Source organism: Mandrillus leucophaeus, unplaced genomic scaffold, assembly GCF_000951045.1.
Source record: "Mandrillus leucophaeus isolate KB7577 unplaced genomic scaffold, Mleu.le_1.0 Scaffold301, whole genome shotgun sequence".
Lineage (NCBI taxonomy): Eukaryota > Metazoa > Chordata > Mammalia > Primates > Cercopithecidae > Mandrillus > Mandrillus leucophaeus.
The window spans coordinates 2,961,654-2,985,888 of NW_012103155.1; the positions used below are offsets into that span (position 1 = coordinate 2,961,654).

The following is a 24,235-nucleotide window of genomic DNA, read 5'->3' on the forward strand; positions in this document are numbered from 1 at the left end:
TTATTTAATTTTAAAAGGAGGCAAGTTCTCAAGTTTTGGCTTCCAGTTACCTTTCAGGAGCTTCCTAAGTGATTTTGGTTGTGCTCTTGAGTTCTCAGCACCCCTGAGATTTGAGATCTCCCTTATTTTTATCACTTAAGATATTAATAATTAATGAAAAATAGATAACTTCTAAGTATTTTATTAGTATCCTGAATATGTTCACCTAAAAGGAAGAAGTTGAGGCAAAATTAATATAGAGTTTATCCGAGCCAAAGTTGAGGACTGCAGCCCGGGACAACGTCCAGGTTGCCCTGGAGAGTGTTCCAGAGAGTGAAGAAGAGGCTCAAGTTTTTAGAGAAAAAGGAGCAAATCAGGAGATGGAGTGTCTTAGTCCATTTGTGTTGCTATAAAGGAGTCCTGAGGCTGGGTAATTTATAAAGAAAAAAGGTTTATTTGGGCCATGGTTCTGTGGACTGTAGGAAACATGGTGCCAACATCTGCTTCTGGTGAAGGCCTCAGGAAGGTCCACTCCTGGCAGAAGCGGAAGGGGCGCTGGCATGTGCAGATCACATGGCAAGAGAGAAGCAACAGAGAGAGGGAAGGAGGTGCCAGGCTCTTTAAACAATCAGATCATGTGGGTACTCATACAGCAAGAACTCACTCATTACTTTGAGGATGGCACCAAGATGTTCATGAGAGAGCCAACCCCCGACCCAAACACTTTCCACCGGGCCTCACCTCCAACACTGGGGATCACATTTCAGCAAGAGATTTGGAAGGAACAAATATCCAAACTGTATCAGAAGGCAATTACAAAAAGTTGTTTGTCAGGAATTCTCATTGGTTTACAGAAATAACATTGGTTGGTGGTTGGCTATACACTGTTGAATTATAGGGTGTATGACATTTTATGGCTGCTTAGAGTCCCCATAGCAAGTGACTTCAAGAACTATATTATTTAGCTCAAGGGGGAGTGGGATGTGACAGGTGTTACATTTTAAATGCCTCTCTGGGCTGGATAACTTAAAGGGACTAACATTTCTCAGATAAAAAAGTTTTTTTTCTTTCTCATATAGATAATATACAAATTATTTCTGAATCAACATATTTACATTAAGTTGTTCCTTTATCTGGCACTCCTCATCTCAGAAATATGTCATTCTACTGAGGCTACAGAATGTATTAAATTGATCAACTATGTCTAAAGTGCAGACTGCATTTGGCATTTCACATATGAGGTCATCACAGTCAGAGACAACTGGGAGAAAAGAAATGAGACAAAAAATAACAGCTGATTGCCACTGATTTTTATCCTAGAAATCTGAGAAAACATATCAAAATCATTTTAAGGTTCGATATTCATAAGATGATGTACATTGCACAATCTCTTTACAAAGCAAAGTGATGTAACACTCTTTTTAGATTTCTAAAACTACCTAGATGTCTCCCAGCCATGTAGAAGCAGTTCCTTGGTTCGTCACTGCAGTCCATGGCCTGACAGAGTCAGAGGTCTAGAAGCTCAATTTTGTCTGTGGGCACAGAGACAGGATGCAGACCCACAAGAGACATGATGTATGTGCCAAAATGACAAATTATAAATTACAGTGAAAACCAAAGTCAAAGAAAACTGAAAAGCAGAGTCCCCTGGTTAATAGATTCTCTCCTTAAAGGAGGCTCTACAGGGCAACCACTTCATAAGCAGGAAACTGATGATGATGGGATCTGAGAAACCCCATCAAGCCAATACAGCCATCTCCATCCCGGGCAAATAAATGCTGAGGGTCCTGAAGAGTAAACATCCAAGGTCAGAGTACCTTTCGTCTTAAGATGGCTAGAAACAGGTAACCCATTTTTCCTTCTTTTGGCTGCTTGCTCTTTTCTAGGTTTCATGCAGAGCTAACTTCAGCTAAAGCCATTTTCCTTTAAATACAGCACAAAACAGTCGGCCATGCTGCAGATGTAACCATGCTAACCCAGCCTGACTCTACTGAAGTTACACTTGGTCACATTCCTTTAAGCCCAAGCTTGAGTCTACTGAGTGCCCTAAAACAGCTCAATCTCCAGGGTTAATGATATTTAACTCTGACAGAATCTCCTGTCAGAGTTAATGATATTTTGAGCAGGCATTGGTTTGTAACATTCTGAGGTGTGACTTCCTCCCATCTTCAAGTCCCCCATGGGGCACTCATTTGGCAGCTGTCAGTGTATGACTTCTGTGGGAGATACTTCTGCTTTAGTCCCTACCCTAGAGATATTCAGATTTTGCCACTCGTGAGTCTAATGATCCCTTTGAATGGTATCATTTTATTTTGGCCTTGAGGAAGCAACCACAAGCATTATTAGTGCACTCCCCACATAATTATAATTTTTTAAGAATAATGACATAAAATGATAATTCTGTTAATTTGAGTTTCTAAGCATTAGCCACCTGTCAAATTCCTGTGTGCGGTGTGTCTCCAGCAGTAGTTTAGTTGTCATTTCAGTCAGAAATAAAACATGTGTCCTTCAGCATTGACTATTTGAGAAAATACTGGGAAAAGCACCCGTTCATTTCCCAGGTTTAGGATTTTACATATAGTTTACCAGTCTAGGCACATGTTAGATACCAATAATGCTTCCTTTTGAGGAGAGTCAAATACATCATCTTGTAACGAAAGCATGTTTTCATTTAGGCCAAGTGATGACACAATATCTAGCAACCTGAAGATGTACCCAAGTTGTTCAAGGGCAAGTTTTTTTTTTTCCAGATGGAGCTGGGGAATTTTATTCTATTTTGCTGGACTCCAGGAAATGTTAGCTTCCTTAAGCAGAGATTGAATATCCCCTGTCAAATGGATCACCTGAAGAAATACTTTTATAAGGACAACTATCATGGAGTAAGACAAAGAAAAGAAAAAGTATAGGAGCAACCACAGACTAAGATTACCCCAGGCCAGGGACAACAGACTCCCTGGCCCACACTGCCAAGACAGCCATTATAAAAGCATCAGCTCCATGAGAGCGGAGGCCACGGTATCCACCTAATAAATGTTTGCTGACTGAATGAATGGCAACTTCACATTTATTCACCTGGCTTTAGAACCTAACTTCCACTGGACCTGTATCAAGAGCAAGATAAAATTGAAAAATGTATCTGTCCTATATATAAGCACTTCATACTATCTCTGCTCAACGAGTAAAGACTTTCTTTCAATTTTTAGTACGTGATTTGAAAACTCTAGTAACCTGCCACAAAAAGAATCGTCCAGTTTCACAGAGGGTTATATATTTTGTCCTGAGGCAGTAGGATTTGGAAAACTTGCATAAAGTTTGCCTATAAATATTACCAGCTAGTTTAGTGTCTTGGTCATTAAATGGGCATCTAACAGAATGTTGACAGATTTAAGAAAACATTGTAAGGAAAAATTGTGCATAAACGAAGTGTCATTTTGGTGATATCAGCACATTCAACTTTTTGAAAATATGGTTATAGACCAAGATAAACTTCAACACATAAAAGTTTTTAAAATGTGAAAGGCATATATTGCTATGCTGTAAAAACCCAGGAAACTGTTCAGAAGAAATAGAACCATTATGCTTTCTAGGGCTAGTCGTATAATAAAACAATTGCTACAGGTTTTAAAAGTATCATAATTTTAATTTTGGACATTGTTTTTTAGTTTAAAGTTAATGAAAGAAAATATTTTAGAGGCCATTACCCAACATCTCAAACAACAACAAAAAAAAGACTTTAGAAACAGAAAGGAGAAAAGAGCATTCCCAGAATGAAGTGACCAGTGACCACCCCTGCTTGCGATAGAAATGATAGCACTGATAAAAAGTAGTTATCAGGCAGAGATGTTGGCTGTGCGTGGTCTTTTCAGCCTCCATGATATCTTAAGCTCTTCTGCATTTAGTATTTAGTAAACAAGATATCTAATCACATACAGTTCATATTTGTTAGTTATGTTACATTTATTTTAGGTTTTATGCTGAATCTTAAAGAAAATGGACTATATTCTCCTAACCATTGTCAGATCTTTTTATGAAGTTTCGCAACTTTTATATTTGAAGGTAACCTTGGGAGAAGTAGACCTAGGATTATTTTACTGTTAGACTCATTATGCTGACAGCATATTATAGTTTAAATGGCAACTGCGAAGTTCAAAACAACTTTTTTATTTTTTATATAGAAAGCACACGAGGTTAAGGTCTAAACTAATGCATTTGTCATTTCTTTTATTATATCAATAGGGTTTTGGGGAACAGGTGGTGTTTGGTTACATAAATAAGATCTTTAGAGGTGATTTTTGAGATTTTGGTGCACCCATCGCCCAAACAGTGTACACTGTACCCAATGAGTATTCTTTTATCCCTCACCCACCTCCCACCCTTTTTCCTGAGTCCCCAAAGTCCATTGTATCCTTAAAGTCCTCATAGCTTAGCTCCCACTTATAAGTGAGAACAAAATGATATTTACTTTTCCATTCCTGAGTTACTTCACTTAGAATAATGGTCTCCAATTCCATCCAGGTTGCTGCAAATGCCATTACTTTGTTCCTTTTTATGCTAGCCACTGTCAGATTCAATAAGACCACTACGACCAGTTGGAAAGATTTAAGGGCTTCTTTAAAAATTCCGATGCCTCTGCTCCAGGGCACAGACTATTCTCCAGCTCATGCTGGATACCAGCATGACTCAGAAAATGTGAAGACTAACCACTAGATTTTTAAGTAGCTCCCCAAGTTATATTCCTCTCTTCAGATGAGGTGCTTCTGAGCCCATAGTCCTATATCAAGGGCAAGATAAGCACAGTGCCATACAATTGGGAGCTCCAAGCTCTTCTTTGAGGAAGGAGGAGAAGAGAAGCACTATACCTCTAATGCCTTGACTTTGCTGGGGCATGCACAAAACACTGGCTTCTGTGTCACCTCTCACTGAGCACTAACAACCTCACATACTATAGATGTCCAGAAGCTACTACTGAGAACAAAACTAGAGTTCGTAATAGCAAGCTAGCACATGCCACAGCTGCAGCCTCCAGCTCAGTGCAAAGTGAGTGGGCAGGGGAAAACAAAACAGCTCCAAGCTGATATTACAGCTTGTACCTGGGCAGGGAAGAAAAGGATGTGACCACACATAAATGTTCTGATTTTTACTGAGGCCTTCCCAAGTCACTGGCTTCTGTCTACCTGCCTCAGACCACTGATGTAACCCACCATACTCTAGATGCTGAGGGCCACTGCAGTGCACGGAATGTTTGTGTCTCCCCCAAATTTATCTGTTGAAATTCTAACCTCCAAGATGATAGCATTAGGAGGTGCGACTCAGGAAGGTGATTAGATTATGAGGGCAGAGCCCTCATGAACAGTACTAGTTCCCTTATGTAAGAGACCTAAAAGAGACTCCTCACCTCTTTTGTCGTGTAAGTGTATAGCAAGAAGACAACATCTATGAATTAGAAGGTGGACCATTACCAGATGCTGAATCTGCCAATGCTTTGATCTTAGACTTCCAAGTCTCCAGAGCTGTGATAAATTTCTGTTGTTTATAAGTTACTCAGTTTATGGTATTTGAATCTATAGATTGCCTTCAGTAGAATGGATATTTTAATGAACACAGGATATCTTTCCATATGTATGTCTTCTTAATTATTTTATCAATGTTTTGTAGTTTTCAGTGCAGTGTACAAGTCTTTCTCTGCCTTAGTTAAGTTTATGCCTAAGTGTTTTATTCTGATAGTATTTGAATGTAAATGGGGTTGTTTTCCTAATTTTCTTTTCAGATAGTTTGTTATTAGTGTAAAGAAATGCTAGTGATTTTTGTATGTTGATTTGTATTTTCCATCTGTACTGAATTTATTTATTGATTTTAAAGCCAAAACAGTTCTGAGAAAGAAGAGCAGAACTGGAAGCATCACATTTCCTGATTTCAAAATATTTACAAAGCAACAGTAGTCAAAATTATAAGATACTGGCATAAAAACTGTGCTTATCTAAGCAGGTCTTCCTGAGTAGATTTTCTATCTTCTTTCATATGGGCACTCTAGTTAATTTCCTTTATGCAGCTGAAAGTTTCATACGATGTGTTTTGGGATTTTGCCATTGACATCCACTGTTGGCTTACATGTATCTTTCTGGATATGCTTGCTGCGTTTGACATTGTGACCACTCATTCTTCCCAAAATTCTTTACTCTCTTGATTTTCCTGTTTCAAACTCCTCTCTCTCCATCTTGCCAACTATTTTTTGCTTGTTTGTTTTTGCTTGTTTGCTTGTTTTTCCATCTGTTTGTTTTTGGTCTCTTTTTGGGGCTCCTGTCACTCGGTCTTTCTCCCCAAGGGTTGATGCTCTCCGCTATGATCCTCTTTTTATTCAGCCATAGTAGACGATCATACCATCTAATATAGGATTAACCCCAATCTGTATGCTTAAGACTTCCAAATCTTATCTCCGGCCCTAGCTTGATTTTTTATTTTTTGAAACAAAGTCTCGCTCTTTTGCTCAGACTGCTGTGCAATGGTACAATCATGGCTCACTGCAGCCTCAATCTCCTGGGCTCAAGTGATCCTCCCACCTCAGCCTCCCACAAAGCTGGGACTACAGGCATGTGCACCACACCCAGCTAATTATTTATTCTTTTGTAGAGATGGGATCTCGCTTTGTTTCCCAGGCTGGTCTTGAACTCCTGATCTCAAGTGATCCCCCCTCCTCAGCCTCCCAAAGTGCCGGAATTACAGGCATGAGCCACTGTGAGGCTTGATTTTTGAACTCTAGATTCATGCATGAAAGGGTTTTTCCGAAATATCTACTTAAATGCACCACAGGCCACTCAAATTCAACACACCTACAATCAAACTCATCATCTTTCTTTCTCTTACCCTCAGTCAACACTGTTCCACCTGCTTTATTCCCAACTGAGCTAGTGCCTCCCACTCCCACCCACAAACACTAGAAATTTGCAGGGCATCCTAGAAGCCGCTGCATTAGTCACTGTGTGCCGTTCAGGGCACTTCTTACATTCACCTCTTCCACTCCATCACTAATACTACTGCCTACTAGTAGTATCATCATCATGTCTCACATGAATAATTGCAATACCTTTCTAATGGGTTACACTAATTCCTCCTAAATTCATGGCCCACACTGACACTGGACAAATATACAGAAAACAAAAACCCAAACACCTTTTCACTGCCTAAAATTGGTTTCCACATTCTATACAATCTAAAATGTCAAGTCCCATCTACCTAAAATGATTATCTTTCTCTCTAAATTCATTCCAACCATTCCTCTGTTCTCACCTTACACACTACCAATAAACGAGTTCTTGCATCCCTTCCTAAATGCTAGATGTTTTTCATGCTTATGTGTCTTTGTTCTTACTAGCCACTCTACCTATTTTTCCCACCTCTCTCATTGGTCAATTCTCATTAATTTTTAAAGACATAGCACCTTATTTTCTCCAGGACTCCTGAGCCTCAAAGGCAGTTTTTTTTTTTTTTTTTTTTTTGACGGAGGGGCGCTCTGTTACCCAGGCTGGAGCAGTGGCGCGATCTCGGCTCACTGCAAGCTCCGCCTCCCGGATTCACGCCATTCTCCTGCCTCAGCCTTCCGAGTAGCTGGGACTACAGGCGCCCGCCACCACGCCCGGCTAGTTTTTTTGTATTTTTAGTAGAGACGGGGTTTCACCGTGTTAGCCAGGATGGTCTCGATCTCCTGATCTCGTGATCCACCTGCCTCGGTCTCCCAAAGTGCTAGGATTACAGGCATGAGCCACCGTGCCTGGCCCCCTTCTGCTAAAGAAGGAACTGGTGTGGAGGCCCTGTTATACCAAAAATATCTCGAAAACAAGACTGTATATCTCTTTACATTCCCAGTAACTAGCACCATGCTTACAGCACATAGGGAATACTCAATAGATGTTTATTGAACTGAACTAAAAAATATTTTTTTGAAAAAACATTGAATTGACTTTGCCAAATCTGATATTAAAGAACCAATACTGACCAATGGGCATTATATTTCTTTTCTCAGAATTCAAAACCTGTTTAAATAAGCAGTTCTAGAATTTTTCTAAAGATTAAGCCTACCAGTCTGTTTCTAGAATCTGTTTTCTATCCTGAGACAACTGGAAAAAATATTTTTCTATCTTCCATCTGTTGGCATCCATTCTGTTCTGTATGGTTTCTCAGTTTACCAACATTGTTTCTGTTACCTCACCTGCAAAACTTGGCATTAAATGTCTCTGAATATGAACACTGAACTCATTTTAAATGATAATCTTATCTCTCTGCTTAATTTCTGACATCGTATTTATTTTTCCTATTCTCATGTAAAGGACATTGTCTCTTAAAGGAGATTAAAACTCATCTATGGCTGTGGAATCCATTTAACATAAATATGATGTGGTCAAAGCATCATACTCTCCTAATTGCCCATCCTTTAGAATCACTGCTAGCATCTCAGTTTCTCAGACAGAGCTAAGGTAAAGAGTACTTGGAAACTCTTCTGTGCTACATGGAGGAGCTATTTTCTCTATTCTGACAGATCTCCTGATACTCAACGCCTAGAGCATCTAGAAATAATTTCATGACATTTTTTCCAAGTGTCACTATCCTCCTCTTATGTCTTATATCTTAGTGTATTCAGAGGCTTGAGTTCTGACATTTTTTTCTCTGAACAACAGTATAACTGATCCAAATGTTTTTTTACTTTTCTCACTTCTTGCCCTTCCCCAATGCCACACAATATAATTCCTCTGCTAAAAATGCAGGTAACTTTGTCCAGACTTTTTTTTCAAAAAACTTTTTAATAAGTTCAAAATATATCAGAAGAGAGTTAAAACTGTCCATTTGACAAATTCTTGAGACTTTGTCAATATGCTAGCCACTGCATCACTAAAAATACAAGGGCATATAGAATATGGTCCCTGACCTTGAGAACAGTTCATAAGGCTCTGATAAAAACACAGGACAGCATGTTAGAATGTATTTAACATTTTTGCACTTTAAAGAGATGCTAAATCAAGAGAGGGGGCTCGAAGGAGACCATTTGGGAGGTATGTGTGCCACCTGCAATGTGGAGAACCCAGTGAACTGGGATCTGGCTCTGCCTGGAAAATCTCAATGTGGGAGATAAACTGGTTGGTTGCTTTGGTGGATGAACAAAAGAGAGGGACTGCATTGGGGTTAAGCAGTATTCCTGGAGTTTATCAAGGCAGAGGATGCAGGAAGGTTGGCATGGACCACATGTTAGCCATGCATACAAGAGTGAGCCGGAAAGAACTTGTCTTAGGTCGCGTCCAAAGGTGCCATCTAGAGGCTGAACAGGGGTACTGCCAAATGCTAAATAGGTTGAGGAATGATTAAGTCACCAGCCAGAATATAGCTGTTTCATCCTGATCAAGAGAACTGCAGATAAGAGATACCCAACTGTGGGAGTGAGAGATCTCCAAAGAACCTGCAGAAGTGTCCATGATAAACAGAATCAGCTTTTCTTCCATCTTCCGAGACCAAAGAGTACTGACATCCATGAAAGTGTTCAAGAAATAACTTTTCTGCTACTCCTGCCTCTCCGCCTTCTGTCCTGTCCCAACCGTGGAGGCATCAGAAACACCCATTAGCAATAATGAGGAGAAAGTTATTGGTAAGAGAAGAAAGAAGGGGATATGCACATTACCCTGACCTGATCACTATGCCATAAATATATCAAAACACCACTATGTACCCCATAAATATGTACAATTACTACATGTTCATTAAAAAGAAAAGAAAGAATGACTCCACCACCCTTTTCTGAGTGCAGGCCATCTGCCTGCTGTATGCCTGAGGTGAGCAAATTGCAAGTGTGTTCCATTACTACAGTTATAGAACTATCTGAAATGTTAGGGAAGCACAGAGTGAAGAATGATTATTTCTTGAGGAAATAAATATGGCTTCCCAAAGAAGGCAACTCTTTGTCAAAGCCTTAAAAAAATGAGTAGGCATTTGCCAAATTGGCACATTCCAGCTCAGAGAACATCACCAACAAAGATGGAGGCTCATAAATGCATGCTGTGTTCAGTGTATTGGGAGCTCTTTGGCATAACTGGGACACAAGCCACAGAGTGAGGTATGGCACCAGATGATTCCAGAAAAAACGGACTCGAATCAGATTGGGAGAGGTCTTGTATGCCATGGGAAAACTTTCAGCAGTTTTACTACTACTACTCCCTCAGCAGTTAAGAGATCTACTAAAATACACCTTGAAGCAAATATTTACTAAATCTGATTTCTAGCCTCCAAAATTTGAATTTAAATTCAGATATGCTCCTGATGCATTGCAATATGTTTGCGAAGGTGTCATCTCCATAACTAATTTTCCATTCGACAAGCTCAAGGGGTCGTCCCTCCATGATGAATCTGCTTCCTAATATTTACATTTTTTGCCTCCAGATGTCACAACCAACAAAAGCATTCATCTCAAAACCTTTTTCATGACAGTACATATAGTAGGTACTGTTACAGCTAAGTCTTGTATATGCTTTAAATAATCACCTAAGTTCATAGCTACTTTTTAGAACAGAGCGAACGGGGTATGGATAGGTATATTTGCTTGGCCAAAGCAACATTCGCATTGTCAACCTCTTCCTCCTTTTAGAAGATGTACAATTCCCTTCTACCCACCGCTGAAGCCTGGTGTCTGTGCTGGTTGGTCTGCTTCAGCCTTCTTTTTCTATGAAGCCACTTCTTGGCCTCTTGGGGAAGTGCTTCTGGCATCTCAGCTAACAGGATCTCTCCTCCCCCTCATTCACTGCCCCAGGATTTCCATCTGTCCCTGTAATCAGCAAATGCCCTAAGAAAAGCCACAGCCATAGTGATCAAACTCAAAATTCTGGCTCAACTGTCCTTCCACAAGAAGAGTAATTTTCTCCCTGCCAAAAAAGCCTCTCTAACTTCTCCACCATCTTTTCCCGAACAATAGCAGACTTGCCTGAGTTACAGCTGATTGGCCAATTTTCCCTAGTAGGAAAATCTCTTCTATGTAATGGAAAGTTCTTAAAAAAATGAATAGCATCCCAACTGACTTCATCTCATGGCATTTCCTGGAGTCAAAGTCATGGCATATGACTCTGATGTGGTTTTTTGTGTGTTTTTGTTTTTGTTCTCCCTGAACTATATAAAAAAACAAGACCTATGGGATCCGTCATGTCTGACAATTATGACAAATGCCCAGGCTCACACAGGGCCAAAGGAGACAGCACACCAGGCAGGCTGAAGCATTCTTAGTTTATCTTTTTTTGCCTCTCTAGAACCTGTCCTGCACTTTGGGGATGCTGAATATCACGTCAATGAAAGTGCTGGCTATGTGGAGGTTTGTGTTTGGAGAAGAGGCACTGATCTTTCCCAACCATCATCTATCATCGTGCGCTCCAGAAAGTCAGAGCAGGAGTCAGCAGAAGGTGAGAGGGCCACACAAAGAACATATCATTATCATGATACATGTTTATGGTGGGATCTAGTCTGTTAAGTGTAAGCATGCTTAGTCTTTGTTGATGGACTCTGAATGAAAGTTTCTCTGGTTTCAGCACGTAGGTGGTTTGTATATGTAATGACTTCTGCTGGTTATGAAATAAATACGTTATTCAAACAGCAGCCTTTATGATTCATTTATTACCCACTTGCTTGTCATGGGCTCAAATTAATTTTTCCAAAGTTCAGAATATTTATAGATACTTAAGCTGCTCATAAATAATATTTCAGATGAAATTACCCCCATAATGGCCAAGCAAGTCCAAGCTCCTGGAAGAATCCCATCACATATTAGACCTTTGAAGGGTAGGAGGTTTTCACTTCAGACTCAGGCATTTGCCTTAGCTTCAAACAGCATGTGTTCATGCCCTGCTCACCTTTGCATTTCCTGACATGGATGACCAAGGCCTAGCTGACAGCATGGCACAATTCTAGATACCATTTCCTGTAGAGTACCTGTCAGGTGCTTTATCAGAAAAAGAACAGGACCCAACAGGAAAAGAAAAGGACACTTCCATGTACATTGATGCCCACATTTTCTCATTTCCAGTTGTGACCTTTTGGTGTGGTGTTAGGTTGTTGCTTTTACATCTTTCTAACTTTTTGATGTGAGCATTTAGCACTATAAAGTTTCCTCTTACTACTGCTTTAGCTGTGTCCCAGAAGTTCTGGTATGTTGTATCTTTGTTCTCAATGGTTTCAAAAAATTTCTTGATTTCTGCCTTAATTACATTGTTTACCAAGAAGTCATTCAGTAGCAGGCTGTTTAATTTCCATGTAATTGTATGGTTTTGAGTGATGTTCATGGTATTGGTTTCTATTTTTATTGTTATATAGTCTGAGAATGTGGTTGGTATACTTCTGAATTTTTTGAATTTGCTAATAATTTTTATGGCCAATGGTGTAGTCGATTTTAGAGTATGTGCTATGTGCAGAAGAGAAGAATGTATATTCTGTTAGTTCCGGGTGCAGAGTTCCATAAATGTCTATTAGGTCCATTTGGTCAAGTGTCAAATTCGGGTCCCAAATACCTTTGTTATTTTTCTGCCTTGATGGTCTGTCTAATGCTGTCAATAGGGTGTTGAAGTCTCCCTCTATTATTGTATGGTTACAATATTGTTGTATGGTTATAGTCTCTTCATAGATCTTTAAGGACTTGTTTTATGAATCAGGATACTCCTCTGTTGGGCACATAAATATTATTCAGGATAGTTAAGTCTTCTTGTTGAATTAAACCCTTTACCATTATATAATGCCTGTCTTTGTCTTTTTTTTTAAATCACTGTTGGCTTAAAGTCTGTTTTGTCTGAAATTAGAATAGCAACCCCTGCTTTTTTTGTTTTCCATTTGTTTGGTAGATTTTTCTCCATCCCTTTATTTTGAACCTATGACTGTCATTGCATGTGAGATGGGTCTTTTGAAGACAGCATATGGTTGGATCTTTCTTCTTTATCTAACTTGCAACTCTATGGTCTTTTAATTGGGTCATTTAGCCTGTTTACATTCAAGGTTAATATTGATATGTGAGGATTTAATGCTGTCGTCTTGTTGTTAGCTGGTTTATTATGCAGACTCAGTTGTGTAGTTGCTTTATAGTATCAATGGTCTACGTACTTAAGTGTGTTTTTGTGGTGGCCATAACGGTCTTATGTTTCCATATTTAGTGCTCCTTTAAAACCTCCTGTAAGGCAGGTCTGATGGTAATGAATTCCCTTAATATTTGCTTGTCTGATAAAGATCTTATTTCTCCTTTTTTGATGAAGCTTAGTTTGGCTGGATATAAAATTCTTGGTTGAGTTTCTTTTTTTTTAATAATGCTGAATATAGGCCCCCAATCTCTTCTGGCCTGTAGAGTTTCTGCTGAAAGGTCTGCCATTAGCCTGATGAGGTTCTCTTTGCTGCCTTTCTCTTCTCTTTAGCTGCCTTTAATATTTTTGTCTTTCATGTCAACCTTGGAAAATCTGATGACTATGCGTCTTGGGGATAGTTGTCTTATACAGTATCTTGCAGGGTTCTCTGCATTTCCTGAATTTGAATATTGGCCTCTCTAGTGAAGTTGGGGAAATTTGCATGGACAATATCTTCAAATATATTTTCCAAGTTGTTTGGTTTCTCTTCCTCTCTTTTAGGGATGCCAATGAGTCATAGATTTGGTCTCTTTACATAATCCCATATTTCTAAGAAGTTTTACACATTCTTTTTTATTCTTTTCTCTTTTTGATTGTGTTCATTCAGAGAACCTTTTTGCTATGAGGTTCCTTCCTCAGCTTGGTCAATTCTGTTGATAATACTTGCAATTGGCCCAGCACAGTAGCTCTCATCTCTAATCCTAGCACTTTTGGAGGCCTAGGCAGGTGGATTGCTTGAGCCCAGGAGTTCAAGACTAACCTGGGCAACATGGCAAAACCCCGTCTCTTCAAAAAATACAAAAAAATTAGCCAGGCATGGTGGCCTGCACCTGTAGTCCAAGCTACTTGGAAGGCTGAGGTGGGAAGATCACCTGAGCCCCTGAGCCCAGGAAGTTGAGGCTGTGGTGAGCCATACATTGCAGTCTGGGTAACAGAGTTCGACCCTGTCTCAAAAAAAAAAAAATTAAATTCATTAATTAAAAAATAATAAATATTTTCAATTGTATTATGAAATTCTTGTAGTGTGTTTTCAGCTTTATCAAATTTGTTGGTTCTTTCTTCGTTTCATCTTTCAGTTATTACATCATTTTATTGTTATCCCTAGATTCCTTGGATTGGTTTTGGTTTTCACCTGAATGTCAATTATCGTTATTCCTAACCATATTCTGGATTCTATATCTGTCATTTCAGTCATTTCAGCCTGGCTAAGAACCATTGCCAGGGAACTAGTGCAGTCATTTGGAGGAAGGAAGACACTATGGCTTTTTGAGTTGCCAGAGTTATTATGCTGGTTCTTTCTCATCTGTGTGAGCTTATATTCCTTTAACTGTGATGCAATTTTAGTATAGTCAGTTGACTTTGTTTCTGGATGTTTTCAGAGGGCCAAGGCTTTGTTCAGGGTCTTCATTTGTAGCTGAATTCTTGTCCTTGGTTTCACAGGGCGTTACATGCACAGTATTGTTGGTTTTGAAGTTTGGGCTGTGATCTAGAAGATGGTGTGTAAGTGTAACGGCTGGTAGGCAGGCTGTCAGCCAAATGGCTCCTTTGTGCATTTGCAGCCATATTCCCTCTCAGCACTCTAACAGTGTGGGCTCCTCTCTTAGTTGAGTGCTGGCTGCAGATCCTGACTTTGCATTCCTAAGCTATACACCACAGCCCTGAGGCAAGCTCAGGTTTTACATGTCCTCTCCTGCTTGGGGGCGATGAGGACAGGGACCTTTAGCCGTGGTAATGGCAGAGGGTTTTCCACTTGTCTCTTGGAGCTCCACCCCAGAGAAACACAGAGCTACTACAATCAGAGTGACTGCATTCTGAGCCCAAGCTTGGGGGACTGGGGAGGGCCTGCCTGGTGATGAGCAGGGGATGCAGGAGGCTCACAGGGAGGACAGACTGGCCTCTTCTCCTTAGGGCAGTTAAGAGCTGGAGGTGTGAGTAAAGCACTCAGAATCTTTGTTCCTTTTCTTGTCTGTCTGGGGGCAGCAAGGGCAGTACCACTACAGTGGCAGTAACAGAAGAACTTTCAGTTGCCTCTGGGAGCTCCACCCCAGAGAAACGCAGAGCCACTGCCCATGGAAATGTTCAGTCAGGAGGTAGTGCAGCTGTGCTGTGGGCTTGAGCCAGGAGACCTGTTCGGTGAAGAGCAGAAGGTCAGCGGCTCACAGGGAAAGCAGACTTGGCTCCTCTCCATATGGCAACTGGAAAGGTAGAGGTGGGAGTAAAGCCCTCAGACTCTTTGTTCCTTCCCCAGTCTGAGGGCAGCACTGGCAGGGTGGCAGTGGCAGAGGGGCTGTGAGTTGCCACTGGGAGCTCCAGCCCAGGAAGACACAGAGCCACTACCACTGGGAATGCTCAGCCAGTCCTGAGCTGGGGGCCCTGCCTGGTGAACAGTAGAGGCTCCCAGGAAAGAGAAACTGAGCTCCTCTCCGTATGGTGTTTGTGGCATGCTGGAGGTGCTGGTAACTTGACCAGCCCTTTGTTCCTTCCCCAGCCTGAGGGCAGTAAGGGCAGTACGACTGCAGCTGCAATGGCAGAGAGGTTTTGCATTGTCTTTGGGATTTCCTCCCCAGAGAAATGCAGAGCCACCAATGATTAAAGGGTTCAGGTGGGGACAAGGTGGCTGTGCTGGATTCCCAGGTCGAGAGGCCCTGCCCAGTGAGGAGTAACAGTGGCAGGGACTCACATGGAGAACAGCCTGGGCACTTTTCTGTAAGGCTGCTGCACTGGGCTGGAGGCCTGAGTTAGTCCTGAATCTCTTTGCTCCCTCCCAAGCCTGAGCTCAACAGCAGTGGGGGTTGTGGAGCAGCAAAAATGGCGGCACTGCTACTTCTGGGAGCTCTGTCCCAAGGAAGTGCAGAGCTGCTACCAGCCAAGAGCCTAGGTGGGGCTGGGGTGGCCGGCATCCCAGGTCGGGAGGCCCTGCCCAGTAAGAGGTAGCAGAGGCAGGACTCATGGGGAAAACAGTCTGTTTCTCCATAAGGCAGCTGTGCTGTGCTGGGGGTTACATTAGTTCTCAATCTTTTTGCTCTCTCCAGAGCCTGAAGACTGCAGGGGCCAGAGCTGCAAACCAGCAAAACCGACAGGTCTGCCTGCTACCACTGGGATCTCCATCCCAGCGAAATACAGGGCTGCTACCAGCCTGTAAGCTCAAGTGGCCATGCTGGGGTCCCAAGCCAGTGGGCTTTGTTTAGTGAGTTCAGTGGAGGCAAGGTGTATAGTCCATCTGCTCTTCAGCTCTGTGGATTCAGCCCCTATCCTGGGGGCATGTGAGGCAGCAGGAGCTTAGGGTTCCCAGGGGCCCTGGGACTCCATGCATGTCTGAGCCTTAGCTCTGCCCAGTCTCCACACGGTTCCCTGTGTCTGTCTGCAGGCGCCAGTGGTGGGGGTGGTCATGGGGGATTTCCAGAGCCCAGGCTTGCAAAGGCTCATGGAAGAACTGTGGGTCCCAGGAAGCTCGCACTCACCATTTACCCATGGTGGGGATCCTCCCCTGGCTTCGCCCCAGTCCTAGGTGGCAGCTGTCCTGTCTCAGTCTTCTCTGTTCTCTGTGGGTCATGTTGCTTCCTTGATGAGTCTCAACCTGTCCAGCTGCAGAGCTTGTGTGTTTATTCACCACTCTCTGTCCTCTCCATGAGAGCGGCACACACTAGCTGCTTCTAGTTAGCCATCTTGCCACTCCTCTCCCCTTTCCTTCATTCTTTTTTAAGTTTTCAGACAGGGTCATTTATCACTCTGTGTGTATCCATGAAAACAAGAGTGAAGAAACCAATTTGGTTAGGTGGACTTCTTTGCTTGTGGTTTGAAAGAGAAATTTAGATTCCTTTAGATAAACCTCTTTGCATAAAAGTAATGATGCCTCTGCTAGCTGTCTGGTAGGGATGAACTAATAGAAGTAATGTTCATGCTTGGGGTGGTGATTCATGGGATTAACAAGTACAGTTGTAGAAGTAAGGTTTATACTTGATAATCTATTGAACCTAGTAAATATTTGATATCTGCTCAGGTTAGTTAACTATATTAATCTTATGTATATATGTATAAGATATACCTTGTTACATTAATAATTATAACTTCTGTGTTCTTAATGCCTACTATTTGCCAGATATTGTGTTAGCATCCTTGCTCTACTATCTATAATCTTCACAATAAACCTTATAAGGTAGCTATCATTATCCCCATTTTGCAGTTGAAGAAAAGAAACTGAGACTCAAAGAAGTTAAAGAATTAGTATAAGTAAGCAATAAACCAAGATTTGAGTCAAAGTCCATGAGATACAAAACCTTATCCATTACTCTCCTGCCTTAGTAATTTTCACTATAACCTTGCTTTTGTTTTTGTTTCTGAGACAGGCTCTCGCTCTGTCACCCAGGCTGGAGTACAGTGACATGATCTCAGTTTACTGAAACCTCTGCTTCCCAGGTTCAATTGATTCTTGAGCCTCAGCCTCCTAAGTAGCTGTAACTACAGGCACTCACCACCATGCCCTGCTAATTTTTGTACTTTTAGTAGAAATGGGTTTCACCATGTTGGCCAGGCTGGTCTGGAACTCCTGACCTCAAGTGATCTGCTCGCCTCGGCCTCCCAAAGTGCTGGGATTACAGGAATGATCCACCGGGCCCGGCTCTGTTTTGTTTTCTTAATGTCACTATTTGGTGCCTTTTAGAAAAACTTTTGGAGTAATCTCAAACTTACAGAAGAGTAACAAGTAGAATGAGATACTTTTCTTTTTCATCAACTATTGAGAGCAAGTTTGGAACCATGTCTCCAAAAACTTACAATGTAATTCCTTCAAAGACGTTCTCTTGTATAACCACAAAACAAGCATAAACTGAGAAATTAACTTGATACACTTCCATAATCTACTCTGACCTCATTCAAATTTCAACAGTTATCCTCAAATCATTCTTTACAGCAAAAGAATCCAGTTCTAAATCACGCATTATATTTAGCTGTCATGTCTGCTTTTGTTTTCTTCAGTCTACAACAGTCCTCTCAACACCTTGATGTTTTTGAAGATTATAACCCAGTTATTATACTATATAGAATGTCTTCCAAATTTGGGTTTGTCTGATGGTTTTTCATCATTAGATTCAGGTAATGAATTTTCAGCAGGAATATCACAAAGATGATACTATCCTTTCATTGTATTCTGTCAAATGGCACACAGTTTCCATTTGTCCCATTATGGTGGTGTTAACTTTGGTCACTTGGGGAAGGTAGTATCTGCCAGGGTTCCTCATTATATTCCCTTTTTTCCTTTGCAATTAATATTTTATGGAGGAGTACCTTGAGACAATATAAATATTCTGTTCCTCTATTTATTTTTATATTTATATCACTCAGGGGTTTCCATTTAATTCCATTGATTATCATATGTTACAATCATTACATTTAATGGCTTTCCAAACAAGTCTCAAAGAAGCTGTATGGTGAGGTGGACCAGCTTGAAAAAATGACTAATAACAACCCAGAGAATGGCAGAACTTCACAGCTTCATAACATTGAGCAGAATGTTGTGAGATTAAAACAGATGTCTGGCAAAAGCGAATGAGTGAAACCTAATCAAAATAAAATGTATCATATTTATCTTCAAGGTTAAAAATTAAAAAGGCACATCCTTTCATTTCAAATTGAAGCTACCTTCAGATATCCTTCCATCAATTGGCAGAATCTTGGTGGAAGCAGTTGGAAGGTGATGTGCCTGGTCTAGACGTGTAAAGCCCTGGTGAGGATGGCAGGTGGGCATGGCACAAGGGCCTACAAGGCATTTGGCAGAATATGGAAGGTCCCCCTACTGGAGATCAAACCCAAAATATATGATCCTGAGGGTGCTGGGTACAAAGGAGAATGCCGCAGAGTTGATGATGATCATTTTTCTCTGAAGGAAAACTTATGACAAATTCTGCCGTCTCACTAGTGCCTTTTCCTCTTCCACTAGCTGGAACAGATTATGTTGGCATCAGCCGAAATCTGGACTTTGCTCCAGGCGTGCGCATGCAGACATTCCGCGTGACCATCCTTGATGACCTGGGACAGCCCACCTTGGAAGGCCCAGAGAAGTTTGAGTTAGTTCTTCAGATGCCTATCGGTGCAGTGCTTGGAGAACCAAATAAAACTACCGTTTTCATCAAGGATACCATCACTGACTGTAAGCAGAGTGCTTGTAGTTCCTTTGATTGAAAGACTTTAAGAGGGAAAAAAAAGAGTCAAGATATGTCTCCTAACAACAGAATGAAACTCTACTGTTTATAGATCTTAGCAATTCTGGGATATCAGTGATATTGTGCCATCATTGGTGTTATATTCTGGTGATATGTGGAAATGTAATTTATGTGACTGCATGGAAATAGAAATATATATACATAGAAAACATTGAGCCCACAAAGAATTAGACCGTATTCATGTTCTTTTTCTATTTTGTTTTACTTTGTTTCTGAGGCAAGCAAGAAATCCACTGTGATCAATTAAATCAAAAGTTAAAATCAAAAGATTAACCTCTCTTTACTGATTGATGCCTCATATGAAACACTTTTCAACTGTCTCTCCATATATAAAGTTCTTTTAGTGAATTCTTCAACTTTTCTTCACAACTCTTTATCAGAACCACTTGGTAGGAATATTTTTCAACTCTTTATTCCTTTGCACTCTTTTGCAAAGAAAAAAAAAAGGATAATAAACAGTAAAGTGATGAAAATGTAAGTAGTAGAAAGGAGAAGAAAGAAGAGTTGAAGATTTGCATAGTTCACAAACTGCCCAGTTAGTCAATTTTAACTAATGTTAAATTGACAATATATATAACTATGGCTAATACCACATAAACCAAAGTTCCCAAATTATTTTGAAACCACATCTTTGTGCCCCATCATTACTTTTTAGGTATTTCTTGTGCAAGTCTTTTTTAAAAATTTGTGTTTCAGACATTAACTTATTCTCAAGCCAACATAGTGTATAATAGAAACCATTCCCAGATGCATGTTTTCCAAATGTTGAATGGGGATGACAAGGCTCTTGACTGTAATATAGTCTGCATATATAGGCCAAGAAGCCCTTGTCTACTGTTAGCCCAGGTTTTGCTTCTTTGCTAGACTTTCATTTTCCCAATCAGAGAAAATATTTTTCTAAACTACCTTATAACTCTTGACCTCACTTCTCGCTCTGTAAAATGAGAAATTTGGACTCGATTTCTGTTAAGATCTCTTCCAGTTCTGTCTGATTCCTGTCTGAGTGCATATCCACCAACAGAAAATCAGCCTCCCTCACCTTGCAATTTGCCCAACTCCCAGAGTCAAAAATCTTTTAAACTCAAATTCAACAAATAGTTATTGGGCTGCTTCTTCAGGTCAAAGAGATATGTCCCCTTCACATGCATTAGAAAAAAAGTAATAGAAAAACTACACATGGACCAAGATAACTCTCAGATATACCTAAGAGACCCCACAGATGCCCTGGTTCAGGCCCCAGATGAAGCCACAATTGAATTTCCTGCTGAGTACGTGTGTGCCCAGGGGAAATACACATTGTCAGCGTTATGGAGGAATCTGTTTTGAGCTTGAAATTAATTCCAGTCTTTCAGTGTTTTCCAGAAAATCACTCTTTTTCTTTCTCACTGTATTTTTTGTTACTTAGGTGCATTCAGATGAATGCAGTGTTTAGGCATTCATATTTTTGGAGGGAGGATATCACAAACAGTGCTTTTTATAAAGTCTGTTTCATTCCCAGTTTCTACCCATTAAGACGTACCAGAGAAGCAAAATTACATTTTTTTAGGCTTCTAGGATAAAACCTGGTATATTCTAGTTATGACTTACAGCATATGCTACAGTTCAGTAATGAAAGTAATCTAGTGTCCTGAAAGAGTGAAAAAATACCTGATTTCCTACCAAGAATGGAATTGCACACTATTGAAAATTGGGCTCGTTTGTCATCCCTTATATACTCTTCCCTATGCTAACATTTTTATAGAAAAATTAAATATTTTTTTCTCACTTAATATTTTAGTTTTCTCAGAGCTGGAAAGTGTAATGGAGATATACTAGATGTTGCTATTCTTGTGTAAACTTTAAATGGAAAGGTGTTGTATATTTTATTTCAGTACCCAGGGCCCAATTTAAGGGGTCCACTGACAGGGTGAATGAAAGAGGCAGCTAAGGGCCATCATTTACTGGAGCAGAGACACCAGCCATAGGTCCTTGGTGAAATGCTGTACCCACCAGGGCTCAGCCCAGGAAACTGAACTATGGGGAGCAACCCAACACTGATGACTCCACAGTTGGTTTTCTGCCAACTAAGCATTCAAAAATGTGTTCGTCACTAAGGCAGCACAATGTTGCTGCTCCTAACCTTATTTATAATAATAAATAATTATAAGCAGCCCAGTACTCAGGAAACGGTTAACTGAATTATAGGATATCTACGTGATAGAATAGTATGAATTCTAGAGTATCCGCAACCATGTGGCTATTGCAATCCTTAAACATATGGAAAACACTAAAAGAAAATGCCTGGAAATGGTAATAACTTACTATTAGGGTAATGAGATTATCAGTCATTTTTTTGTGTGAATGTACTCTAAAGTTATTTAATCGGTAAATATATGTGCTCATTAGGAAGTTGTTGCTATTTATGAAATTAAGGAAATTAAACAGATTATAATGACCTCATTCTGTTATTATTATCACAATTTGTGATGAAGTCTCATAGGGTCCCTGCAGGAATGTTTAGCGCTGACTTGTCCTAATCCCTGGAACCTATGGATTTTACCTTATAGAGAAAAAGCATCTCTGCACGTGTAATTAAGGATCTTGAGATAGGAAGATTATCCTGAATGGGCTCTAAATGTAATCACAAGAGTCCTCATAAGAGGACGTGAGATGGAGGTTACATACAGAAGAGGAGGATGCAATGTGACTATGAAAGGCAGAGATTGGAGTGAGGGGGCTACAAGCCATGGAAGGCCAGCAGCCATTGGAAACTGGCAGGCAAGAAGTAGATTCTCCTGCTGGAGGCAGCACAGCCCTGCCAACACCTAGGCTTTGTTCCAGTAATACTGATTTTGGACTTCTAAACTCCAGAACTAGGAGAAATTTCTGGTTTTTTTAAAGCCATCAAGTTTATAGTAATTTATTTTAGCAGCCACAGGAAACTAGTACCACAGGCAGGGAGAGATCAGGAGAGTTTGCTGGTATTGGCAACGAAGTAAAATGAAGAACACTAGAAAGCACGCTCAGAGAATACAGAGAGAGGCTGACATTCAGTGTCTGCTGTGAGGGGATCTTTCTGTACAGATTCAAGGCCCTGTCCTGAAGACATAATGCGGTTCACCTGACAGAGGTAATACTTGGAAGCAGCATCAGCAGATATACAATGTCCTGAAAGCAATGGGAATTCCAATATGAGGCTTTAGTAGACCTATATTTAGAAAGAAGCTGTAGGCAGTCCGGCATTAGTCTAATCTACCAATAATATAATAATTAAGAAATCTAATGAAAAAAAAAGTATTCCTTGCCTGGGCATGGTGGCTCACACATTGCTGGTGTAATCTCAGCACACTGGGAGGCCAATGCGAGAAGACTGCGTGAGCCCAGGAGTTTGAGACAAGCCACTGCAACACGGTGAGACCCTGTCCCTACAGAAAACAAAAAATTAGCCAGGTGTGATGGCCTGAGCCTGTAGTCCCTGCTTCTTGTGAGGCTGAGGTGAGAGGATTACTTGAACCCAGAAGTCTGAGGCTGCAGTGAGCCACTGTACTCCAGCCTGGGCAGCAGAGCAAGACCCTGTCTCAAACAAAACAAAACAACAAAACAAAGATAAAACTCTGATTCTATTCCTCTACTCACAACATTTCTTACATGAAATGTGTGGGTTCTTCCCACACCAATAACCAATTCTCCCACTCTTGGGATACCAACTGGGTACCCTACGATTCCTACCTGGAGTTAGCATCAGACCCCACAGGCGAAGGGCTCTGTCCCTCAAGACTGCCCCACTTCAGACACCATACTTCTGAACAACTTGGCTACAAATTGGAGATGCCTATAATCACCTCTCAGGTTTGATAATTTGCAATAACAGCACAGAACTCAGGGAAACACTTTACTATTACTGGTTTATTATAAAGGATATTACAATAGATAGAAATGAACAACCAGATGGGCCAGGCTCAATGTCTTACACCTATAATCCCAGAACTTTGGGAGGCCAAGGTGGGTAGACCACTTGAGGTTAGAAGCTTGAGACTAGCCTGGCCAACACAGTGAAACCCTGTCTCTAGTAAAAATACAAAAATTAGCCGGGTGTGGTGGCATGTGCCTGTAATCCCAGCTATGTGGGAAGCTGAGGCAGGAGAATCGTTTGAACCCAGGAGACAGAGGTTGCAGTGAGCCAACATTGCGCCACTGCACTCTAGCTTGTGTGAGAGAGCAAGAGTCCATCTCAAAAAAAGAAAAAGAAAAAGGAAAAAAAAGAAAAGAAATGAACAGCCAGATGAAGAGGTACATAGGGCAAGGTCCCAAAGGGTCCTGAGCACAGGAGCTTCTGTCCCCTGGAGTTTGGGATGCACCACCCTCCTACCATGTGGATGCATTCACTGACTTGGAATCTCTCAAAACCCTGTCATTTAGGGGTTTTATGGAGACTCTATTTTATAGGCATGATTTATTAAATCATTGGTCATTGGTGATTGACTTAATCTCCAGCTCTTCTTGCCTCCCTCGAAGTTGCGAAGTGGAACTGAAATTTCCAGCCCTGTAATCACATGGCTGGCTCCTCTGGCAAGCAGCCCATCCTTCACCTCATAGGGCATGCCCAAGATGGCCTAATAAGAACAGCTCCAGCCTCCAGCTCCCAGCGTGAGTGTCACAGAAGACGGGTGATTTCTGCATTTTCAACTGAGGTACCGGGTTCATCTCACTGGGGAGTGCTAGACAATCGGTGCTGGTCAGCTGGTACAGCTCAACTAGCGAGAGCTGAAGCAGGGCAAGGCGTCGCCTCACCTGGGAAGCACAAGGGGGAAGGGAATCCCTTTTCCTAGCCAAGGGAAATTGAGACACACAACACCTGGAAAATCGGGTAACTCCCACCCTAATACTGTGCTTTACCAAGAGTCTTAGCAAACGGCACATCAGGAGATTATATCCCAC

General features: G+C 41.0%; 1 protein-coding gene across 1 annotated transcript in view; it reads left to right on the forward strand.

Annotated features, from left to right (window-relative positions):
- FREM3 (FRAS1 related extracellular matrix 3) overlaps positions 1 to 19,482 on the forward strand; it is a 106,735-nt gene extending 87,253 nt beyond the window's left edge. Inside the window, exons 7-8 of the mRNA XM_011987154.1 lie at positions 11,253 to 11,402; positions 19,036 to 19,482. Coding sequence (XP_011842544.1) covers positions 11,253 to 11,402; positions 19,036 to 19,277 — 392 coding nt within the window. The 3' untranslated portion in view covers positions 19,278 to 19,482. The remainder of the gene's footprint in view (positions 1 to 11,252; positions 11,403 to 19,035) is intronic.
- The last annotated feature ends 4,753 nt before the right edge of the window (positions 19,483 to 24,235 follow it).